General features: G+C 42.2%; 2 protein-coding genes across 11 annotated transcripts in view; both read left to right on the top strand.

The window, feature by feature from the left end:
• Positions 1-19,949, top strand: part of MOB3B (MOB kinase activator 3B) — a 219,577-nt gene that overhangs the window by 190,270 nt on the left and 9,358 nt on the right. For 9 of the 10 annotated variants that reach the window (XM_086685442.1, XM_086685437.1, XM_086685436.1 and 6 more), the window contains one exon: positions 6,628-11,750. The exons of the other annotated variant lie outside the window; for it this stretch is intronic. In XM_086685442.1, coding sequence (XP_086541568.1) covers positions 6,628-6,788 — 161 coding nt within the window. In that variant the 3' untranslated portion in view covers positions 6,789-11,750. Of the gene's footprint in view, positions 1-6,627; positions 11,751-19,949 lie in introns of those variants that run through there. 10 annotated transcript variants of the gene reach the window in all.
• Positions 18,373-19,949, top strand: part of EQTN (equatorin) — a 31,261-nt gene continuing 29,684 nt past the window's right edge. Inside the window, exon 1 of the mRNA XM_086685426.1 lies at positions 18,373-18,388. The gene's annotated coding sequence lies outside the window, so the exon portion shown is untranslated. The remainder of the gene's footprint in view (positions 18,389-19,949) is intronic.

The following is a 19,949-nucleotide window of genomic DNA, read 5'->3' as shown; positions in this document are numbered from 1 at the left end:
AGATTCCTTCTCTCAGATAAACACCAAGCACCCAGAGCCCGCAGCCAGGGGTGCTAACCCTGCTGCTAATTATCTGTGCCACCTCAGGCAAGTCTCCACTCTCCCACCATCTGGGTTTTCAGTCTCTGAAGTGAAGGTCTGAGACAATACCCAAGAGTCCTCCTGGCTTTAACACTAGGCTGTGATTCTGTGATCATGCCACCATTTTGTAGAGCTTGTTGGTGGTGTGTTTTTTGTTTGTTTTGTTTTGTTTTTTAGTGTTTACTTATTTTGAGAGGGAAACAGTGAGAAAGAGAGTGCTAGCCGGAGAGGGGCAAAGAGAAAAGGAGAGAGAACCTCAAGCAGACTCTGCAGTGCTATCAGTATAGAACCATATTCCAGGCTCCATATCACAAACCTTGAGACCATGGCCTGAGCCGAAATCAAGTTAGATACTTAACCGACTGATTCACTCAGGCATCCCTTAGAGCTTGTTTTAGGTTTTCTAATGCTAACTTAGTAAAATCACTATGTGAACATGACTGACACCCAGTAGATGTGAATATTTTCCCTTTATGTGAAAAATCGCTAAAATGTGTGATGGTAAGTACGGTAAGCAAAGAGTCAGTTGGGCTCTGGTAGTCACAGCTGGGTCAGCAATTATTTGTGTGGCCTCAATTAACTTATTTCACTTCTCTTTGCAACCATGTACTCTCTGCCCTCCACTGCCCGTTCTAAAAATGGCTACCCTGGGAGATAAGAGTAAGTTTTGACTTTTAGAGTTCATGCAAGTTTGTTCTACAGATATCAAACACTTGTTCCAATGGCCAGGAAAGATCTCTATTTCAGTTTAAAAGTGTTTAGAACAGAAGAGCTTGAATTTCTTATGCAGAAGATATGCTGATTTCATCCACCACCCCCATTCCACACAAAAACTGGCCAAAAATAGGGGCGCCTGGGTGGCGCAGTCGGTTAAGCGTCTGACTTCAGCCAGGTCACGATCTCGCGGTCCGTGAGTTCGAGCCCCGCGTCAGGCTCTGGGCTGATGGCTCAGAGCCTGGAGCCTGTTTCCAATTCTGTGTCTTCCTCTCTCTCTGCCCCTCCCCCGTTCATGCTCTATCTCTCTCTGTCCCAAAAATAAATAAACGTTGAAAAAAAAAAATTAAAAAAAAAAAAAAAACTAGCCAAAAGTCATTTTAACTTTATTTCTAAAAGCAAATATGATTTCAATTTGGAGGTTTGGTCCACTTCTATTTTTGTTGTTGTTTTAAATTATTGGAGCTTATTTTCTTAGAAAAAAATTACATGTGTATTAAAAATATCTAAAAATCCAGAAGATATGCAAAGGGCAAATATCAGAAATAGAAAACATGCATCATTTCCTTCACCCAGAGATAAGCTTACTCATCATGTTGGACTCCTATTTTGTTTATACTTTTCCCCAAAATAATTGTATCAAACCATATATCAAAATATTTCTCATCATACATTAATATATAACAAAGTTTTAAGGGTCTTTTCAGACTCTGGCAAAAAATGAAATGATGAGTTCCAATGCTGGTAGAAAGTGACAGGTGTGTGCAAAGTGATGGGGAACCAAAGAAACCAAAGAAACTAAGGAATGCTTTCTGGGAGCTAACAGTTGAATCTTGAAGGATGTCAGTGTTTGCCAGGCAAAGAAGAGCAGAAGGTATTTCTCAGATGGAAGAAAGAGCTAGAAAAACTACTAGAAACCTTGATAGATGGTGCCCTGTTGGAAATGGGAGGAGTTTGGGTTGCCTGGTGGGTGTGGTGTGTGACTGGGTGGGGGGTTCAACAGGAGGTGAACAGAGGGGGTGAGTCTGTTATAAACAGATTTGTTTGCCAAGCCATAGAGTATGGAATTTGTTCTGTTGACAGTGGGGAACCAGGGACTTTACAAAATCAAGTACTGCCTTACATTAAAGCAAATAATACTGAGTGAGCACAACCAAAACCCAGCTTTACTCTTTCCTCAAGGATGGATTTTTAAAAATCCAGGTGCTTAAAAACATCTTCCTATACAAGTCAAGTACAGTCTTCATGAAAATTTCTCAGGAAATTCTCATCACCTCTGCAGAAGCTTTTAAAGTACCTTTTGGAGTTCTTTAGTGGTCTGCCTTAATACACATTGCATATAGATGACTCCTACAATGGCAAATTCATTCCTAAAGAACAGTCTGGGCAAATGTTGTTTAGGCCACTCTCTGTGATAGCAGAGAATGTGTTTGGTTCTGCTAGATGACTTCAGGAGGGCTTTGATGGTGACGAAAGCTATGGAACCCAATATTTGGCTGGTTTTTGGTTAGGGGGGGTTTTCCAGCAAGAACCAGTTGTTTCTTAACCAGCTCATTTGCTCCACCCAGTGGGGAAGTGCTAGAATACACCTTTGAAGGGTGGATCTAACTGAGATAGATGTTCTTTCTTCTCAGGGACGGATCTGGAAATTCCTGGTCTGTTATTTCAACCATTCTTTCCCTATAAAAATGTTAGGAGACATCCCCATAAACAGTTTTTCTCCTTCATTTTGGGGTCAAGAAAGCATTTGCAGTAAGGAAAGTCCTGGCTTTTCACAGACTAATGGCTTTAGATAAGTCCCATATCCTCTATCAAAGTGTTCCCGTGTGTGTGTGTGTATGTGTGTGTGTGTGTGTGTGTGTGTGTGTGTGTGTGTGTGTGTGTGTAATTCTTCCATATTTCTAGTGTGTATGGCATTTTAGTGGCATAATTGTTTTTTATTATTTAGCCAGTGCGCCTGTAATTGGCATCAGTCCAGGTAGTGAAAAAAATATCTTTGACATTTTGAAAATCCAAGAATGACTGCAACCATTTGCAATTAATATCTATCAATTAGTATATGTCAGTATCATCTGAATGCATCTTCATAAGGAATTCTCAGATGCTTTAAACCACAAATCACATGGTGTAGTGCAAAGAGCTGGCCTTTCCACTCAGACCTGAGTTTAAGTCCTACCCCTGCCACTTTCTGTGTGACTTTGAGAAGTTACTGTCTGTCTCTGAGCCTGTGTCAATGAGCATGGCAAATCTTATTTCACAGGGCTAGTGTAAGAGTTACGGGATGTAATGACTGCAGGGTCAGTGGGACGAGGGGATTGCTGACCTTTGTTTGATGGAAGGCTCTGCGCTTACTTGTTCGGCTTGAGTGAATCACTTCTGCTTGGAGGACTGGATTCCTCATCTGTCAAATGGGCCAGAGTTCCTTCTCTTAGAGTTTTACAGATGCAATGACATAACACCTCCTCCATCCCCACCAAGCATCTGGCACCTCATAGGTGCTTAACAAATGCTAGTTCCTTTCTTTCCAAAAGTATTAACCCACTGCAGATAACTGCAAAATTAGTTATAAGGCCAAATTGTGTTCATCCCATGATCTCTCCCCTGCCACCTGTCTCTCTTGCTAGCTCAAATACTCACACAGGTGCACACTGTGCATTCCCACCTTATTTTTTCCATCTTTGTCATCAGAAGTTAGCCAAAAGTCCAAGAACTTTTAGAGGCTTAACAAAGGAGCAGCAAATTCATTTTAAGATTGTTGTCATTTATTACCATTCCTCACACCAAGTACATGAGTCCTTATTTGAGCAGTTGTGCATTTTTCTGTGTCCCCACCCCACTGTCCCATCCTGGCCTGGCCCCTCTGCTCCAGCCACAGTACCACCAGACCACAGAGGTCATCACCTCGGCCACTCTTCCCACCCCCCTTCAGATCTCCAGCCCCTTCTCCCTGCCTCACTCATCAGACTCCTTTAAATTGTGAGGTCCACCCACTGCACCTGGGTGGCTCAGTCTGTCAAGTGTCTGACTTTGGCTCAGGTCATGATCTCGCAGTTTGTGGGTTCGAGCCCTGCATCGGGCTCTGTGCTGACAGCTCGGAGCCTGGAGCCTGCTTCAGATTCTGTGTCTCCCTCTCCCTCTGCCCCTCCCCCACTCACACTCTGTCTCTCAAAAATAAATAAACATTAAAATAAATAAATAAATTTGAGGGCCCACCTAAATGGGTATATTATCAGAGAAGTTTCTTCAAGCCTCTTCTTGCCCTGACAGGAAGTGATTGTTGCTATGTGTGTATTTCTGAAGAGAAGGGGATTAATGTATATTGAGTCTGGTCATATCTTAATACTTTTACCCTTCCCAGTCACCTTGTCAGGTAGGTATCACTGTTCCATTTTATAGCTGAGGAGACTGAGGGCCCATCCATTGCTTCATTAAACAAATACGTATTGAATATCAGTTGCCACCACAGGGAATAGAGCAGCCCCTTCCTTTGTGGATCTTCCAGGATCTGACAGGGGATGAATCCAAGAGGCAGGAGGGAAACAAATGATAGACTATTCCAATTGTGAAGAAGGGTGCCATGAAAGGCAGAGAAAGGGGAAATGCCCTATCTCAGAGCTTAGGGAGGGTGTCCCTAAAGAAAAGGTATTTCTGCTAAGACCTAAAGACTCAGGGAGATCACACAGGTAGATAGTAAGGACAGAAGTGAGCTCTAATGTGGGTGGAATTTGGTTCCACCTTGCCTCATGGCCTTTCCTCCTCTAAATATTTGCATTCATGTCATTGTATTTTAGCTTGTGATCTATATTTCTTTCTCTCTGAAAGATCATAGCTCCTTGCGAACAACAACCTCATCTCCCAGGCACGTGGTACATAACACAAGTCATGAGCATAAGGAATTGGTCATTTAGTGTTTAATACATGTATCTGTATGTGATTGCTTGTCTTTAATAATATTACAAGGATGCAAAAGTACCTGGAATATGCCATGTATATCCTGTCATTTCTTTTTTTTTTTTTTTAATTTTTTTTTTTTAATGTTTATTTATTTTTGGGACAGAGAGAGACAGAGCATGAACGGGGGAGGGGCAGAGAGAGAGGGAGACACAGAATCGGAAACAGGCTCCAGGCTCTGAGCCATCAGCCCAGAGCCTGACGCGGGGCTCGAACTCACGGACCGCGAGATCGTGACCTGGCTGAAGTCGGACGCTTAACCGACTGCGCCACCCAGGCGCCCCTCCTGTCATTTCTTTAACCAACACATTGGTATGGTTTTCTAATAGAATCTCTAAGCCCCTGGGCACTCCTGGTCCCAAACTCCTTTTACTCAGATGTTTTCTGTTTTATAAGCTGGGGTGATCTGGGGTCAGCACGTGAGAGAGGTAGCAGCTGGCATCAGCTGTGCAATAGGTGAAACTTGAAAGCAGCTCATTCATTTACATAAAGTGGTGTAAAATGTGTCCTCCCAAATGCTGCAGGGCGTAAGGTTCATTACCAGCCTGTCCAGGCCATTCTTGGAGATGAAAGTGAAGTGACTGCCCTGTGCCAGGCACTGTGTTAGGGCAGCGGATACAAGATGACTAGACGTTGGTGATGCCGTGAATGTTTCTTTCTTGACACACAGTGGCTCACAGTGGAGTAGGGCCCACAGAATGCCCATAGCACATGTATACACACTGATGTGCAAACCAGCTCATTGCATGCAAGACTCCAGGCTGGCACAGGTGAAGGAGTGGTTAACGCCACAGAGGCTGGGGCAGAAGTCTCAGAAGGTCTCCCAGGCATCTTGAAACTCATCATGCCTGAGTTGGGAAAATGAGTGGCCGTTAGCGAGGTAAAGAGGGCAGGCTGTGGTAGGAGCAGGGCACAGGCAAGGGTCTCCCTGATGCAGAGGCGAGATGCAGCGGCCCGGAGACAGAGAGCAGATGGCACATTAGGGATGTGCAAATGCTCACAAGAACCAGCAGGTGATGGAGATGAGTGAAAGGCCAGGTGGTTGCATGTCAGACACATTGGTATATTCTTCATGCCCATTAAAAAAAAATCCTTCCTCCCACTATTCTTCCTTCACTTATACCCTCTTATGCTATCCTTCATTTTTCCATCTTTGACTGAAACTTAGGTAAAAAGAAATTGTTCTCTCCTATTAGAAAAGTAGTAGCCTAAATCCAACGATCAAATCAATCAGGAATGATACTTGGCTCCCCCTGGGGAGACACCTGGGAGTGGTGGGGACTGGGGCCAACTGGAGACCATATTCTCCATCTGAGGAGGACAGCCCTTCTTCAACCTCAACTGCCCAGTGGCTCCAGATATTGCAGTTTTAAAAAAAAAAGTGAGCTACCTAGAGTTTTGGCAAGTTAGCCAATTTATATATATATATATATATATATATATATATATATATATATGTACTTTGATTAAAACAAGGACAGCGGCACCTGGATGGGTCACTCGGTTGAGCTCAGGTCATGATCTCACAGTTCATGACTTTGGGCCCCGCGTCAGGCTCTGTGCTGACAGCTCAGAGCCTGGAGCCTGCTTCGGATTCTGTGTCTCCCTCTCTCTCTGCCCCTAACCCACTTGCATTCCATCTTTCTCTCAAAAATAAACAAACATTAAAAAAATTAAAAAAAAAAAAAAACAAAGACAAAAAACAAAACCCAAACCTGCAGACCAAATGGAACACATTCACATGCTGAGCCTTGTCCATGGGCCATGTTTGCAATTTCTTGTTTAAAGACTCCAGAGATTGTGAGGGCTTTCTTTTTAGAATCCTTCAACGTGTCACTGCTTCTAGTCACTCCTAACCATCCTTCTCTCCCTGCTTTCCAGAAAGAGATGACGAGCAGGATGTGTCACTAACGCCCCATCTCCCCTTTGGAAGACTGAGGAAAGCTCTTCCCTCCTGGAGCCCTGCACCAGCAGGAGGGAGACCTCCCCTGGCCAAACAGGCACCTGCTTCCAGGAGCAGGCAAGGTGGAGAGGAGCAGTGATTCCTGAGAGACGTTCCCCACTCACCCCGTGTGCTCTTAACCCTCTGAGTGCTGCTAGCCACGACCTGTGGACCTGTCTGACCACAGTGTGCAGGAAGGACTGCCCCCTCTCCCTTCTGGCTCTCAAGTGCCCCGAGGAAGCCTCTGCACTTACGTGCGCGTCGCAGTCTGCCTGTGACCTGCCGCCTAAGCTTTACTGGAATTCAGGTTTTGAGACTGAGACACTTACTTGTACTTCCCCACTCCTGTCTTGTCAACTGGCCGACTTTTCTGTATCGTGTCTTCTAAATCCCGGGTGAATTTTGGAACTCTGGATGAGCAGCAAGTTTGTCTATAACAAGTCTTCCTTTCAGGTCTTTGAAAGCTTCCACCCTGATCTGATTCTGTGGTTTAACTTCATGCAGGACCATGGAGCCTTGAAGACGTCTGAGACCCCCACCCTTCAGCCTCAGCGAGAATTCCCTACTCGGCAGTTTTATCAGGGACCACCCATGACCCCAGACAAACCTTAACTATGGGGAAGAGTCTGGCTGTTAGGATAAAGCTGACGGGTTACCAGTTAACTCTGAATAGAATGTGTTTTTTTTATAGCCACACCATTCCTTGTCTCTTCTATTCAAAATTTTTTCCTGTTTCCAAGAAGAGAGGAATAAAAGGAAGTTATAAATGACCAAGAATGATCAGCAAAAGCTCTGAGCCAGATTAGTGCAGTGTTTGTTTTTGAGCAAAGGGTAGGGAGTTCTGGCTGTCTCTACATAATACTGAAGTTTCGGTGGAAAAAAACAAAACAAAATAAAACAAGTGCCATTGGCTATTTGGTACACATAGCTCAAACACCCAGTTCATTGGTTTGTCGCCTTCCCAGCTGGCCCTCTGAGCTCCTACATCCAGCCCGTGTTTTCTTTCTCTTCCCCTGCAGTCCCCCTCCTCGGCCGTATTATATTATGGCAAGAATTAATTTCTGCCCCTATGATTGTGCCACAGTTGCCAAGGCAACAGTGTAACTGGAGCTAACTTCCTTCTTCCATTCCTTCCCAGTTTTCCTATTCCAGTAAACAGAATAACACATTCTGTGCTACGTCCTGCCTTTTGAAACCCAAGTGAGTCTTAGCTGAAGAAATGTTGCCTTCTCTGCTTCATTCATGAAACTGGTGGTAGTCCTGAGAGCCTGTAATTGGAGGGTGATAATAATCCGGCGATCATTGGAATCTAACAAAATAGCAGTTGGTGGAGGGAAGTAGATAAGAATGTATTAGTATATTTTAATGTAACACCAATTAAAGAATAACTAAAAAACTCTGATTTCGTTTCATTGGATGTAATGTGTTAAAGCCGTTTGTGGCTGCCACAGGAGCCTAGAGAGCATGAAATCTTTCTTTGTCCAGAGAAAGGGCTGACTGTCTGGACCCTGTGGCATTCTGCCCTCACCCAGCAAACTGACCTTTGCTTCCGATCTTGTCAGAGTTATCTCATGGAATCCAAATGCTGCTACCTCTTTCCATATTGTTGTGCTCTGGTCAACAACAAACAGATCCCCTCCCCCTTTTTTGGCTTCCTAAGTAATTCTGAGAGGACAAGATCGGCAAAGATTCTTCTGGGCATCATTTTTGGCTGAAAGAATATGACTGTCCTAAGGATCCAGAGAGCAGAGAAATAAGAACCCCCATTCCCAACCTATGCAATACACTGTAAAGTACTTAATGGGAATGTTCTGGCAGAGAGACAAGAGAAATGACAGTGAAGCCCACGCCCTAGGAGGAACCCCGAAGGTCTGCCATCATGGAAAACCACAGGATTTTTGCATTAAGAAGTTGACTATGTTCCTGCATTTCAGCAACGCCTAATCAAACAGGATACTGGACTCTGAAGACATTTATTATTAATTCTTTTTAAGGCTACTTCCTATTAACTGTGTGTGCGTATGAAATTTCCATTCCATTTTTAAAAAGTATTTTTTAAACTTCTTGGCACAATTTCCTCCTGGTTATGTTTCTAATTGCATTAATCAACTCCTCTAGGATAAGTTCTGGCAAACCACTCCTATTTTTTAATTACTGAGTATTCCGTACTCCTGCAGAACTTTGGCCAATTCTAAAGAAAATTATCACAAGCAGTTTTTATCTCTTTGACCTGACTACATCCTAAGTACATCTTATTGCAACCAGGGGATCTGAGCCTCACATTCTGCTCCTGCCTCCTAACTTGATGGGCTCTCTTTCATTTCACACCATTTTTTTTTAGTTGGATACATGTATCCACTACCTTTTTTTATTTTGAGAAATTTTAAAGTGGAAATTTCAAAGAGTCAAGATTACAGTGAATATCCACACCCCCCCTTCATGTATGTGCATCAGTTGTTAACATTCTTTAATTGTTGACACTTTCCATACATTTTCTTTCTTTCTCTGTAAATACACATTCTGATTGCCGAACCATTTCAAAATATGGTGCAGACATCATAAAACTTTAAATGCTTTATCATTTGTCCCCAAAATGTTTATAGCTTCTTTTGTTTATTTATCCAGGATCCACTTACAAATCACATGTGGCATTTGTTGTCGTTCTCTTTCGTTAGCGGGTTAGAGTTCTTGTCTTACGTGTGTGTGTGTGTGTGTGTGTGTGTGTGTGTGTGGTATGGTGGTGGTGGTTGTGGTGTGTGTGTGTCATGACACTGACATTTTTTTGTAGGATGTTCCACAATCTGGAATTTTTTTTCTGATTATTTCCTCTTATTAGACTCAGTTAAACATTTTTTATTTTAGCAAGAACATTACACAAGTGATGTTTTGTTCCTGTTGCATTTATCAGGAAGCATATGACCAGTTGTCTCTTCGTGATATTAAACTTGACCAGTGGGTTCAGGTGTTGTCTGCCTGATCCATTCATTATAAAGGTACTTAATCCATTAAGAAGCTCTGAAATTCAACACGCACCCATTTTATAGTTTGAGACTGGGCAAATGTGCCTTCCTTTCTTAATTTTCTCAAAGAGGTCCACGATCTCCAAAAGATTATAACCCTTGCAGTTCAATGATACAGCAATGACAAAGGATTCATAACTTCCCCCTTAACAGAGGGAAGGGGAAGTAATAAGGACACTAGATTGGTATGCTGGCTAATGAGAATCTGTATGGTCCCTGTAGCCAGAGTTGAAATATATAACTTTTTTTTTTTTTTTTTTTTTTTTTGCTCCCATCCTCAATGACTTCCCATTCAGACCCATGGTTTATTTTAGACAGTGTGTGTTCTCATTAAAGGTGATTTCTCTCAAGGGTGCAAAAATTGTGAGGAGTGTTTTAGGGGTGGGGGAGAAATCTTGGATATTACAGTGGGTTGTGGCCCTTCAAAGGGCCATAGTACATAAACAGATATAAAGCGTATATGTGGTATTAAACTTTCATGGGCATGATTAAGAATAAACTGTCTTAAAAGGCTCCTTAAGAGGATGATAATGAAAAAAAAATATGTGAAGAAATACTCATCTAGAGTCATATCCTGCTTCTTAGGTTGTTAACTCTCTCTTGGAGTGTTTTCTCATTTCTGAGGACTAGGATCAGTGGAAGCAACTTCAAGAGATTTCTTCATCCATCCCTTCTACCCTCCCAAATGCTATCAGTAACCTTCCCGGTGAAAACCCCATTCTCCTCTCGAAGACCTTCAAGCATAGACGTTCTACAACATCCTTTGGTGTGTCCCCACTGAACACTTCACAACACCTGAAATCCTTCCATCTGACCTGAACCAAACTATTATCTTTGGGTTTCAGCACACCTTTCCTGGTGTCTCACATTAAGGAAAACACAAAGATTAGGATAAGAAGAAGCATAAGCAATGAGAGCCTTATTTGCATATCCACGAAGTATTTGAAGACTGTTACCAATGGCCTTCAGCTTCCTTTCCCTTCAGCTCTCTCAGGGGCAGAATTCTCACAGAAACCCTGGTGCCCAGTTGCTAACATTTCTGCACCTCAACTTGAACCCTTCCCCAAGCTTTCCATGTCACTGTGCATTATGGATATAGCCAGCAGTGAACGTGTAAGAAATTGCCACATGCTTTCTCCAAACTCTATTGTCTCTTTGATAAGTCCTGACTTGCTTGTTAATCTATTTGTGAGCATATCTCCATTATAGTCAACCATTTTGGTTTATCTTCCTGAGTTTCCTTCCTTTCTACCTTTGATATTCCTCAGCAGATGACAGTTTTGTTTTAACCGCTTCTTTAATTGGCAAAGCACTGAGACTTGGATGGAGGTCCTCTTGTATTTTTGTGGTGAATTAGGCCAAGTCATCATCTGGTCGTTGATGGAAGCACATCATTCCCTGTGGTCTCTGACCTTCCATCACTCCTGTATCCCACGGGTATCACACTGTGAGTGAAAGAAATATCATGGGACAAGAACAGCCATATCTTCAAGGAATATGTACAAAGGCAAAATCATGAAAAGGAGTCAGTCATGACACCTGGATACACCAGGTGTTGTTTGTGCTTGGGGCATTTTGGTCCATGATAAAATCGGTGATTCTCTCCTAGAATTAGCCAAACAAAGTGTTTTGGAAATAGAAAACCCACTTTAAAAAATATTTCAACAACAACAAAAACTTATAACAGGTTATTTCCCTCTGGGCAGTTATTAATTCTGGGTGAGAAGTTTCTGATGACTAACTAAGGATTTTTATAACTTTTAGAGGGAAGAGTCCATTTCTAATCTGAAAGTTAAGCTATTTTACTAGCTTTTAGTGTTCTAATGTCAAGGTTTCCCAGTATCTTTTCTAATTGTGTCAGAAAAAAAAATGTTTACTATATTTTAGTTCCATTTGAGATTAAATTAAGGGTTTGACTCTAAGAACAAACTAACACAATTATATCAATTAGGAAAGCAAGAGGAAATGAAAGGGTATTTATGGAATCAGTTCATGTGAGCTTAAGAATTCAAATGTCACAAATAAAAGACATGTAACCATCATCTAGTCTGTCTTTTTTGTGTGTGCTTAATTAATTTCTTTAACCAAAAATGTTTTTCATTTTGCAGCGATCCTGGAACAGGTAAATGAAATGGAACCTTAACTCTACAAAAAGTAATTCAAAGTGTGTTTATTTTAGAACACACATACATGTATTTGTATTTTAGCAGAAGTTCTTTTATACTCTTCAGATTTTCCCAGGAGGGTATGTCATGCATATGGTTTAGATTAATGTCGTGCATCTTTTTTCTTGTGGTAGAATTCAATATTAAATTTGATGACAATATGGCATATAAATATAATAAACCTTGACTATAGAAATAGCTCATCAGAGTAAATAAACCTGAGTTTTAACCTCAGGTTTGCCACTGCCTTCCTTGTGTGACCTTGAATATTATATTCAATTGTTCTTTGTCTCGGATTTTAGAACTGCAATTGCTCATGGATTTGTTCCTATTTAACTTACAATTGTTTTTGCAAAGTAATATCATATAAAAATATTAACATATTTGGAAAACAAATACATAACTTCTGTGTATTTTTATAGTATTAGTACATTTACAGCCACTTTAGAATAATTGTAAATGCCTCGTGTAATAGCCACCGTAGCTAATAGCAACAATCAAATACTATGTATGACAAAAGCTATTTGTGATGGGGTAATTTCTAGTGAGGAATGAGACTTCTGGTACCCCAGCACAAATACCAAGGGTTCCTCTACTTCACTTCCACTGTTTGTACACCAAGATGTGACAGAGAGGCAGACTGTAGACTGAATTTAGTCTGCAGGCATGTTTTGTTAGACTAACACAGTTTTGTTTTTCTTTCTTTTTTTAATGCTTATTTATTTTTGAGAGAGAGAAAGAGAGTGCGTGCGCACATACAAGTGGAGAAGGGGCAGAGAGAGAGGGAGAGACACAGAATCTAAAGCAGGCTCCAGGCTCCGAGCTGTCAGGCCAGAGCCCAATGCAGGGCTCGAACTCATGAACTGCGAGATCATGACCTGAGCCAAAGTCAGATGCTTAACCAACTGAGCCACCCAGGTGCCCCTGTTTTCCTTTTTCTAACTAGCTGCCAACAGTTTAAAGTTGAGAAATTTGACACCTAAAAATCAGAATGCCTGTCTCCTCTTACAAAATCAGATCTGGAAACACCAGACTTTTGTTTTTGTGTGGCAGGACTGGCTGGGAAGTGGCTCACCCATTGTGTTGGGGTACGTTCTCTTTGATTCACGCATGTCCTCACCACTCACAGTGGCGTCCCAGACACGTGGCTGGCTATCAGTTACCATCGTCCTCTTCCTCTGGTAGGCTTCCCTTGCTCATTTTTCCTGCCGTTCCCCTGAAGACATTTCAGGTCATACCTCCTGCTCCACCATGTCTGGAGAGGCCACTGAGGAAACCACAATTCTAATCTTCAAGTTGATCCCTACACACACTATCTGCTGTATCATTATGTTCTTTCTTGTAACCTACATTGTATTGATGATAATGAATGGAAAACTCTTCTAGAACATAATACATTCAGATGAGATGCCTTCAGTCCCTCCACCCACCAACAGCAAAAATTGATACTTCCGTGGACAGTAAGCCAATCACTGAATCTATCCAAACTTTCAATGATTGTACATTCTTTTTTTTTTTTTCAACGTTTATTTATTTTGGGGACAGAGAGAGACAGAGCATGAACGGGGGAGGGGCCGAGAGAGAGGGAGACACAGAATCGGAAACAGGCTCCAGGCTCTGAGCCATCAGCCCAGAGCCCGACGCGGGGCTCGAACTCACGGACCGCGAGATCGTGACCTGGCTGAAGTCCGACGCTTAACCGGCTGCGCCACCCAGGCGCCCCAATGATTGTACATTCTTAAACTTCAACTGTGCTCCCAAACAAACTTCATTGCTACTTTGACCATAATGATAAAGAAGTGTCCTTGAAAACAATGGTAGTGTCATTTACCACAACTCTATATTTTATCCCATTTTTCTCTTTCATTGTGAGGTAGATTTCATCAGAACTCCATGTGTTAACAGAAACTTCTCATTGTTTTTATTGCAGCTTTCATCATCTGAGTTTTCATGAACACAGAAACCAAGCACAAATTGCCAGTACTTAATAAATTAAAAACTAAATGAGGAAATGCAGTTCAAACTAAATAAACTTTGATTGAGTTTGTAACTATTAGTGCACACTAGATTAAGGGGAATATCTGCTCCAGAGGAAATCATATCATACAATTGAGACATGACCTCATATATTATCAGATCAGCAAAGGGTAAGAGTCTAAGCATTTTCAAGAAATATGTAGAACATAGAGGGGAAAAGGTATCAACAATCCTGAGTTTATTCACTTAGAAAAAGTGTTACAAATAACTGTGCTCCACTACTGTGCATACGTCTCTACAATGATGTGTTTGATGTTGCTACAAACTGCATGCCGACTGATAGCCACAAGAGGCAGCAGCATTTAGAAAATTCATAAACTGTGACTTGAGGAAGTATGCTGCCTACCCCTGCCCTGTCTGTGGATGAGAACATAGCCCCTTCTCTGCTCAAAACCCTGCAGTGCTCCCCTGTGCCCTCAGCTCAAAATCTTCGGCTCCCCCTTTCTCCCTCCATGCCAGCACCCGGGCCTCCTTGCTGGCCTCACACATGCTGGGCACACTCACACTCGTGACATGTGTCCTGGCTGTTCCCTGCCTGGATGCTCTTCCCCCACAAAGCCTTATGGTCAAATCCTTCTCCTCCTTCAAGTTTTTGCTGAGCATCACCTTCTCATTGAGGCCTCTGCTGATCACACCTATTCCCCAGGACTCATGAGGCCCTTTCTCTGCTCAAATTTTCCTTCTCCTATAGCATTTACATTATATAAATATTACATAATATTTATTAGTCCATTAATAAATTAGTCCATTTATTAGTCCATCCCCCACCCCACTGGAATATAAATTTCACAACATCAAGGATCTCTGTTTTGTTTATTGATATTTCCCTAGCACCTAGAAGAGTGTCTGACACACATTAGATGCTGAATAAGCCTTTGGTTCATGAATGAATGAACGATCGAATGAATGAATGAATGAATGAATGAATGGATTTACATGGCAGATAGTTTCTAATTAAAGTATTCCATCAAACATAAATAAAAAAATATATAATAATATTAATTTGATGATACACCGGAAGTGGGCATACTATAGACTAAAAACACGCGAGCATTTTGCATGGATAACCTCATTTAATGCCCGTGACAACCCTGTGAGGTTGGCTGTCTACGTTTATCTCTATAGTCAAGGTCACCTAAGTAATTTGCCCAAGGTTACAAGCAATGTGATGGAGCTAGGATGAATGCCCCTCAGGTGTGCTTCAGAGCCCGCACCCTTAACCACAGGAGACACCTTCACCCACTGGACACTGAGCTCTTCTTCAGATTGTCTTCTTCTCTGTGGACACAGGCTCCATGTGGTGGAGCAATTTAGCTTTCACTTTCTTTCCTGGTCATTTGTCAGTGTGATTGCCTTAGTGCCTCTGTGACCATCCAACTGAGATCATAAAGTATTTCCTTTCACAAGATGTGCAGCATTCACAGATACAGAGTGGATCCTGAGTTAGGGATGAGGCAGGACAACGGATCTAACAGGGGGACACCAAGAAGGTCAGAATGGCTAGTCCACAAAGTGCTGAGTGTTGCGAGGGTAAGACCAGAGGCCAGGATGGGGTCTCTGGGTGGCCGAAGACAGGAAAACAATCCAGAAGTCCAGGAGGAATCACTCAAAGTGGGAGCAGAGTGTTCCTGTGATGGATTAAAAAGTACCTAAGAAATTTCTAGGTCTTGCTACTTGCTGTGAAATGAAAAAAAAAAAAAAAAAAAGCATGCATTTCATTCATTCTTAGAGGAAAACAAGCAGACTTTTAAGAATTTAGAAACACCCAGGGACGCCTGGGTGGCTCAGTTGGTTAAGCATCTCACTTTGAATCAGGTCATGATCTCATACAGTTGTGGGTTCCAGCCCTGTGTCAGGCTCTGTGCTGACAGCTCAGAACCTGGAGCCTGCTTTGGATTCTGTGTCTCCCTCTCTCTCTGCCCCTCTTCCACTCACACTCTGTCTCACTCTATCTCTCAAAAATAAAATAAAATAAAATAAAATAATTTTAAAAAAGAATTTATAAACACCACAAGCTGGAGATCTTAGCTTTGACCATAAGAAGTTTACAGAACTTGGGGTGCCTGGGTGGCTCAGTCAGTTAAGCGTCTGTCTTCGGCTCAGGTCATGATCTCACAGTTCGTGGTTCAAGCCCCGTGTCGGGCTCTATGCTGACAGCTCAGAGCCTGGAGCCTGCTTCAAATTCTGTGTCTCCCTCTCTCTCTGCCCCTCCCCCGCTCATGCTCTGTCTCTGTCTGTCTCAAAAATAAATAAAAACATTATAAAATTTAAAAAATAAAAATAAGTTTGCAGAATTTTAAAAAAATCTTTAATTAAGACATTTAAAATCAAATTAAAAAATAAACATATTTAAAAAGTTTGCAGAACCATCACCATTAATTTTTGATGATTTTCCTTCTCTGCTAAAGACATTAACTGGCATTAATTCTGTGCCATAATGTAAAATATGTGGTTATGTCAACAATTAGAAATATGCAACCAAGAGGCGAGAGCACTATATGGCTGTGAGATTGATTAATGCCTATATTCTGTGGGCTGATTTAGAAACGAACAGGAATCACATTACATTTGAAAAGCAGCATTCATTCCATGTGCAGCTTCCTTTGAGGTCACCAGGAGTTATGCAGACCTTAATGTGTTCTCTAGTTCCTGGTTCCACCGAGAGATCTTAAATATGTCAGGACATAATCCCAGCCTATGTTTCAAGGCTGGATGAAATAAAGACGCTGTGATGAAATGAAGCCCATTCCTAGGGCTTCATGGATATTGGCCACAAAATGATTCCACTACAAAACATAGAGGGAGGCAGCATTTGTCAAGAGAGGAGCAGGCAAGGAAGGAGTTTTTTGGGTTTTGTTTTTATTTTTTTAATGTTTTATTTATTTTTGAGAGCAAGAGTGAGAGAGAAAGAGAGGGAGAGAAGGAGCAGGGAAAGGGCAGAGAAGGGGGGGAGACACAGAATCTGAAGCAGGCTCCAGGCTCTGAGCTGTCAGCACAGAGCCCAATGAGGGGCTCGAACTTACGAAATGTGAGATCATGACCCAAACTGAAGTCGGAGGCTCAGCGGACTGACCCACCCAGGTGCCCCTGGAGTTTTGTTTTTAAATAGTAAATCATTAGATGCAGTAACTATTGAACTATGGAAGTTAAAGAAAAGTCATTCAAAAGGTGAGCCTCGTTTCACATTCCCAGGAACAATTTTTAGCACATTTCCAGCCTTAGGATGAGATTCCTGAGGTTGTGCAGATAACATAAGGTATAGTTTTGTTATTACAAACTGGCAGAGCATTATCTGGACTGTGAATTTAGCACAACCCTATAACTTAATGGGTTTGAAGTAAAAGAGGTAAGAAATTGCATGTCCAGAAAGGCCCTAAGAGCCATAAGCCAGTAATCACCATGTCACCTGTTTGCATTCAGAAAAAAGACTGTGATGCTGTGGGCTCATGACATTTCATTGGAATGTGCATTATCTCTTCTAAGTGACTGCAAGGAGACTTCTGGAGAAACGTGGAAAGGAAAACACTTGGGCAAAGAAGAAGGAGAATAAATGAGACGGTTTTTATGTGAACCTCCTCTGCTGCTCCCAGATTCCCGAGGCGCTGCGTTGGAAAGAACTGGGAGCAGAGCAAGTGCTGAGTGTTTTCAGGGGGATCAGGAAGGCATTTTTGGGGAAAGAAGAATTGGGAATTGATTTACTGAAAATCTACTTTGTGCCACTCACAGTGCTTGGTACTTGATGTATATTCTCCACCCCATTCTCACAACCATTCATCCAGGGAACTATTGGTGACAACAACTGTTGCAGATGTGAGACGGAGGGCCGGCTGCATGCAGGGGAGCATAATGAGCTCGCACAGGGGCGGTCCTTGCTCTCATTCAGTGCTGGGCACCGTGCCAAGAGTTTTAGTTGAAATATCTGAATTAATCCTGTAAGGTAGGTACCATTGTTATTATTCCCATTTTACAGATGAAGAAACTGAAGTTGAGGAGTAACTCTCTTATTCAAGGTCATGCAGCTGGTTAATGGTGGAGCTGGGATTTGAACTCAGGCAGTCTGTCTCCAGAGCTCCTGCTGACAATCACTATGTTATTTTATTTGGTACACACATTTATTTATTAAAAAGTTATTCCTCCTTTTAAAAGTTTTTATTTTCTTTTAATGTTTATTATTTTAGAGAGAGAGCATGCATGCAAGTGGGAGAGGGGCAGAGAGAGAGAAAGAGAGACAGAATCTTAAGCAGGCTCCACACTCAGCACAGAGCCCAACATGGGGCTCGATCCCATGACCCTGAGCTGAAATCAAAAGTTGGACACTCAACTGACTGAGCCACCCAAGTATCCAGTTATTCTTCCTTTCAGATTGCTTACTTGCTATCCTGGTGACAAAGCTTCTTTCACCTCAAGGATCACAAAATCAGTGGCCTCTGAAAAGCCCAAAGGAACCTTGGGAAGCCATGACAAGGAAGTTACACAAGGTGCGACGGATGCTTCTTTCACAGTGTAGAAAGTACAAGTCTGCTGAAAATGCCACTGAACGTTAAGATCCTCAACTTGATGGGTCAATGGAGAGAAACACGTGGGTTTGTTGTCCCCATGCTGGTGTTGTTAACCAGGGTCCCACCTGGGGAAGAAGGACTCACTAGGGAAGGTCGGTCTCCACCAGCTTGACAAGACCAGTCGGGGGTACAGGAAAGCCCTTTGATTCAGAGGAGCTCACACCTTCCAATTGGCCCACAAGACAATTTTGTTCCTCACCAGACGTAGCCTTCCAGGAAAGACTAGTAGATACCAAGGAAAGGAAAGGAAAGGAAATATTTTCTCTTCAAGTTTGGCAACAGGAACACACAAGACTGGAAAACACATAGGGAACACATCTGATTCAGTAGATGGCTATGTACTATGGCTAAATACTCAGCCATAGTAGGGAAGCAAACTACCTGTACTTGTAGGTACTCACAGATGCTGTCATGATGTGGATTTCGTAGGGGCAAGAGTATGAAAGCCTCAACTCCCTTGCTTTGGCAAGGTGCAACTGTCTTTGTTTTTTCTTATCCCTAAGTTTAGAAGCCCTTTGAGAAGAATACTTTTTCCCACTTACGTACAAATCTTTAGCATTTATTCTTTAAAAAATTTTTTTAACATTTATTCATTTTTGAGAGTGAGAGAGACAGAGCATGAGCAGGGGAGGGGTAGAGAGAGAGGGAGACACAGAATCTGAAGCTCTCTCCAGGCTCTGAGCTGTCAGCACAGAGCTTGACGCTGGGCTTGAACTCACGGACTGTGAGATCATGACCTGAGCTGAAGTTGGACGCTTAACCGACTGAGCTGCCCAGGCGCCCCTAGCATTTATTCTTATACTAGTCATGTCAACCAGCTACTAAGATGTGGTGTGCATTAGGGCCAGATTTGGGGGAGGGGTTACTACTCTAAGGATACAAACAAGACACCTGTTAATGACTGGAGTTCAAATACAACTGATACATGAATATAGAATGGAGAAAGCAGCTATTACCAGTGGAAGGCTTGCCAAAACAGACTAGTCTGGCTAACAGCAGAAGAAGAAAGCTTTTGTTTAGGAAAACAAAATAAATTATACCCTTTTCTCTACCATTCTTAGAAAGATTGTTCTGAAGAGCAGACTCCTTATTTTAATGACATTATGGGGAAAAACAAAATAGCAAGTACGTTCCCCCAATTTAGAAAAAGATGTGCTCAAGCTCTTCTTAGAAAATGAGCCTCGGGGCACCTAGGTGGCTCGGTTGGTTAAGCATCCAACTCTTGATTTTGGTTCAGGTCAGGATCTCACAGTTTCATGAGTTTGAGCCCTACATCCGTCTCTGCTCCAGTGCAGAGCCTGCTTGAGCGTCTCTGTCTCTCTCTGCCCCTCCCCTGCTTGCACTCTCTCTGCCTTTCTCAAAACTAAATAATAAATTAAAAACTTAAAAAAAAAGAAAGAAAGAAAATCAGCCTCAAAGCCAAAGAGGCTCCTCTTCCTGCGTTTCCATTTTCTTTGGCCTTTGTGTTTCTTCAGGCTGT

Source organism: Puma concolor, chromosome D4, assembly GCF_028749965.1.
Source record: "Puma concolor isolate L17-30 chromosome D4, mPumCon1.1.hap2, whole genome shotgun sequence".
Lineage (NCBI taxonomy): Eukaryota > Metazoa > Chordata > Mammalia > Carnivora > Felidae > Puma > Puma concolor.
Note: the sequence above shows the minus strand (reverse complement) of the source record. Positions and strands in the feature narration are given on the sequence as shown.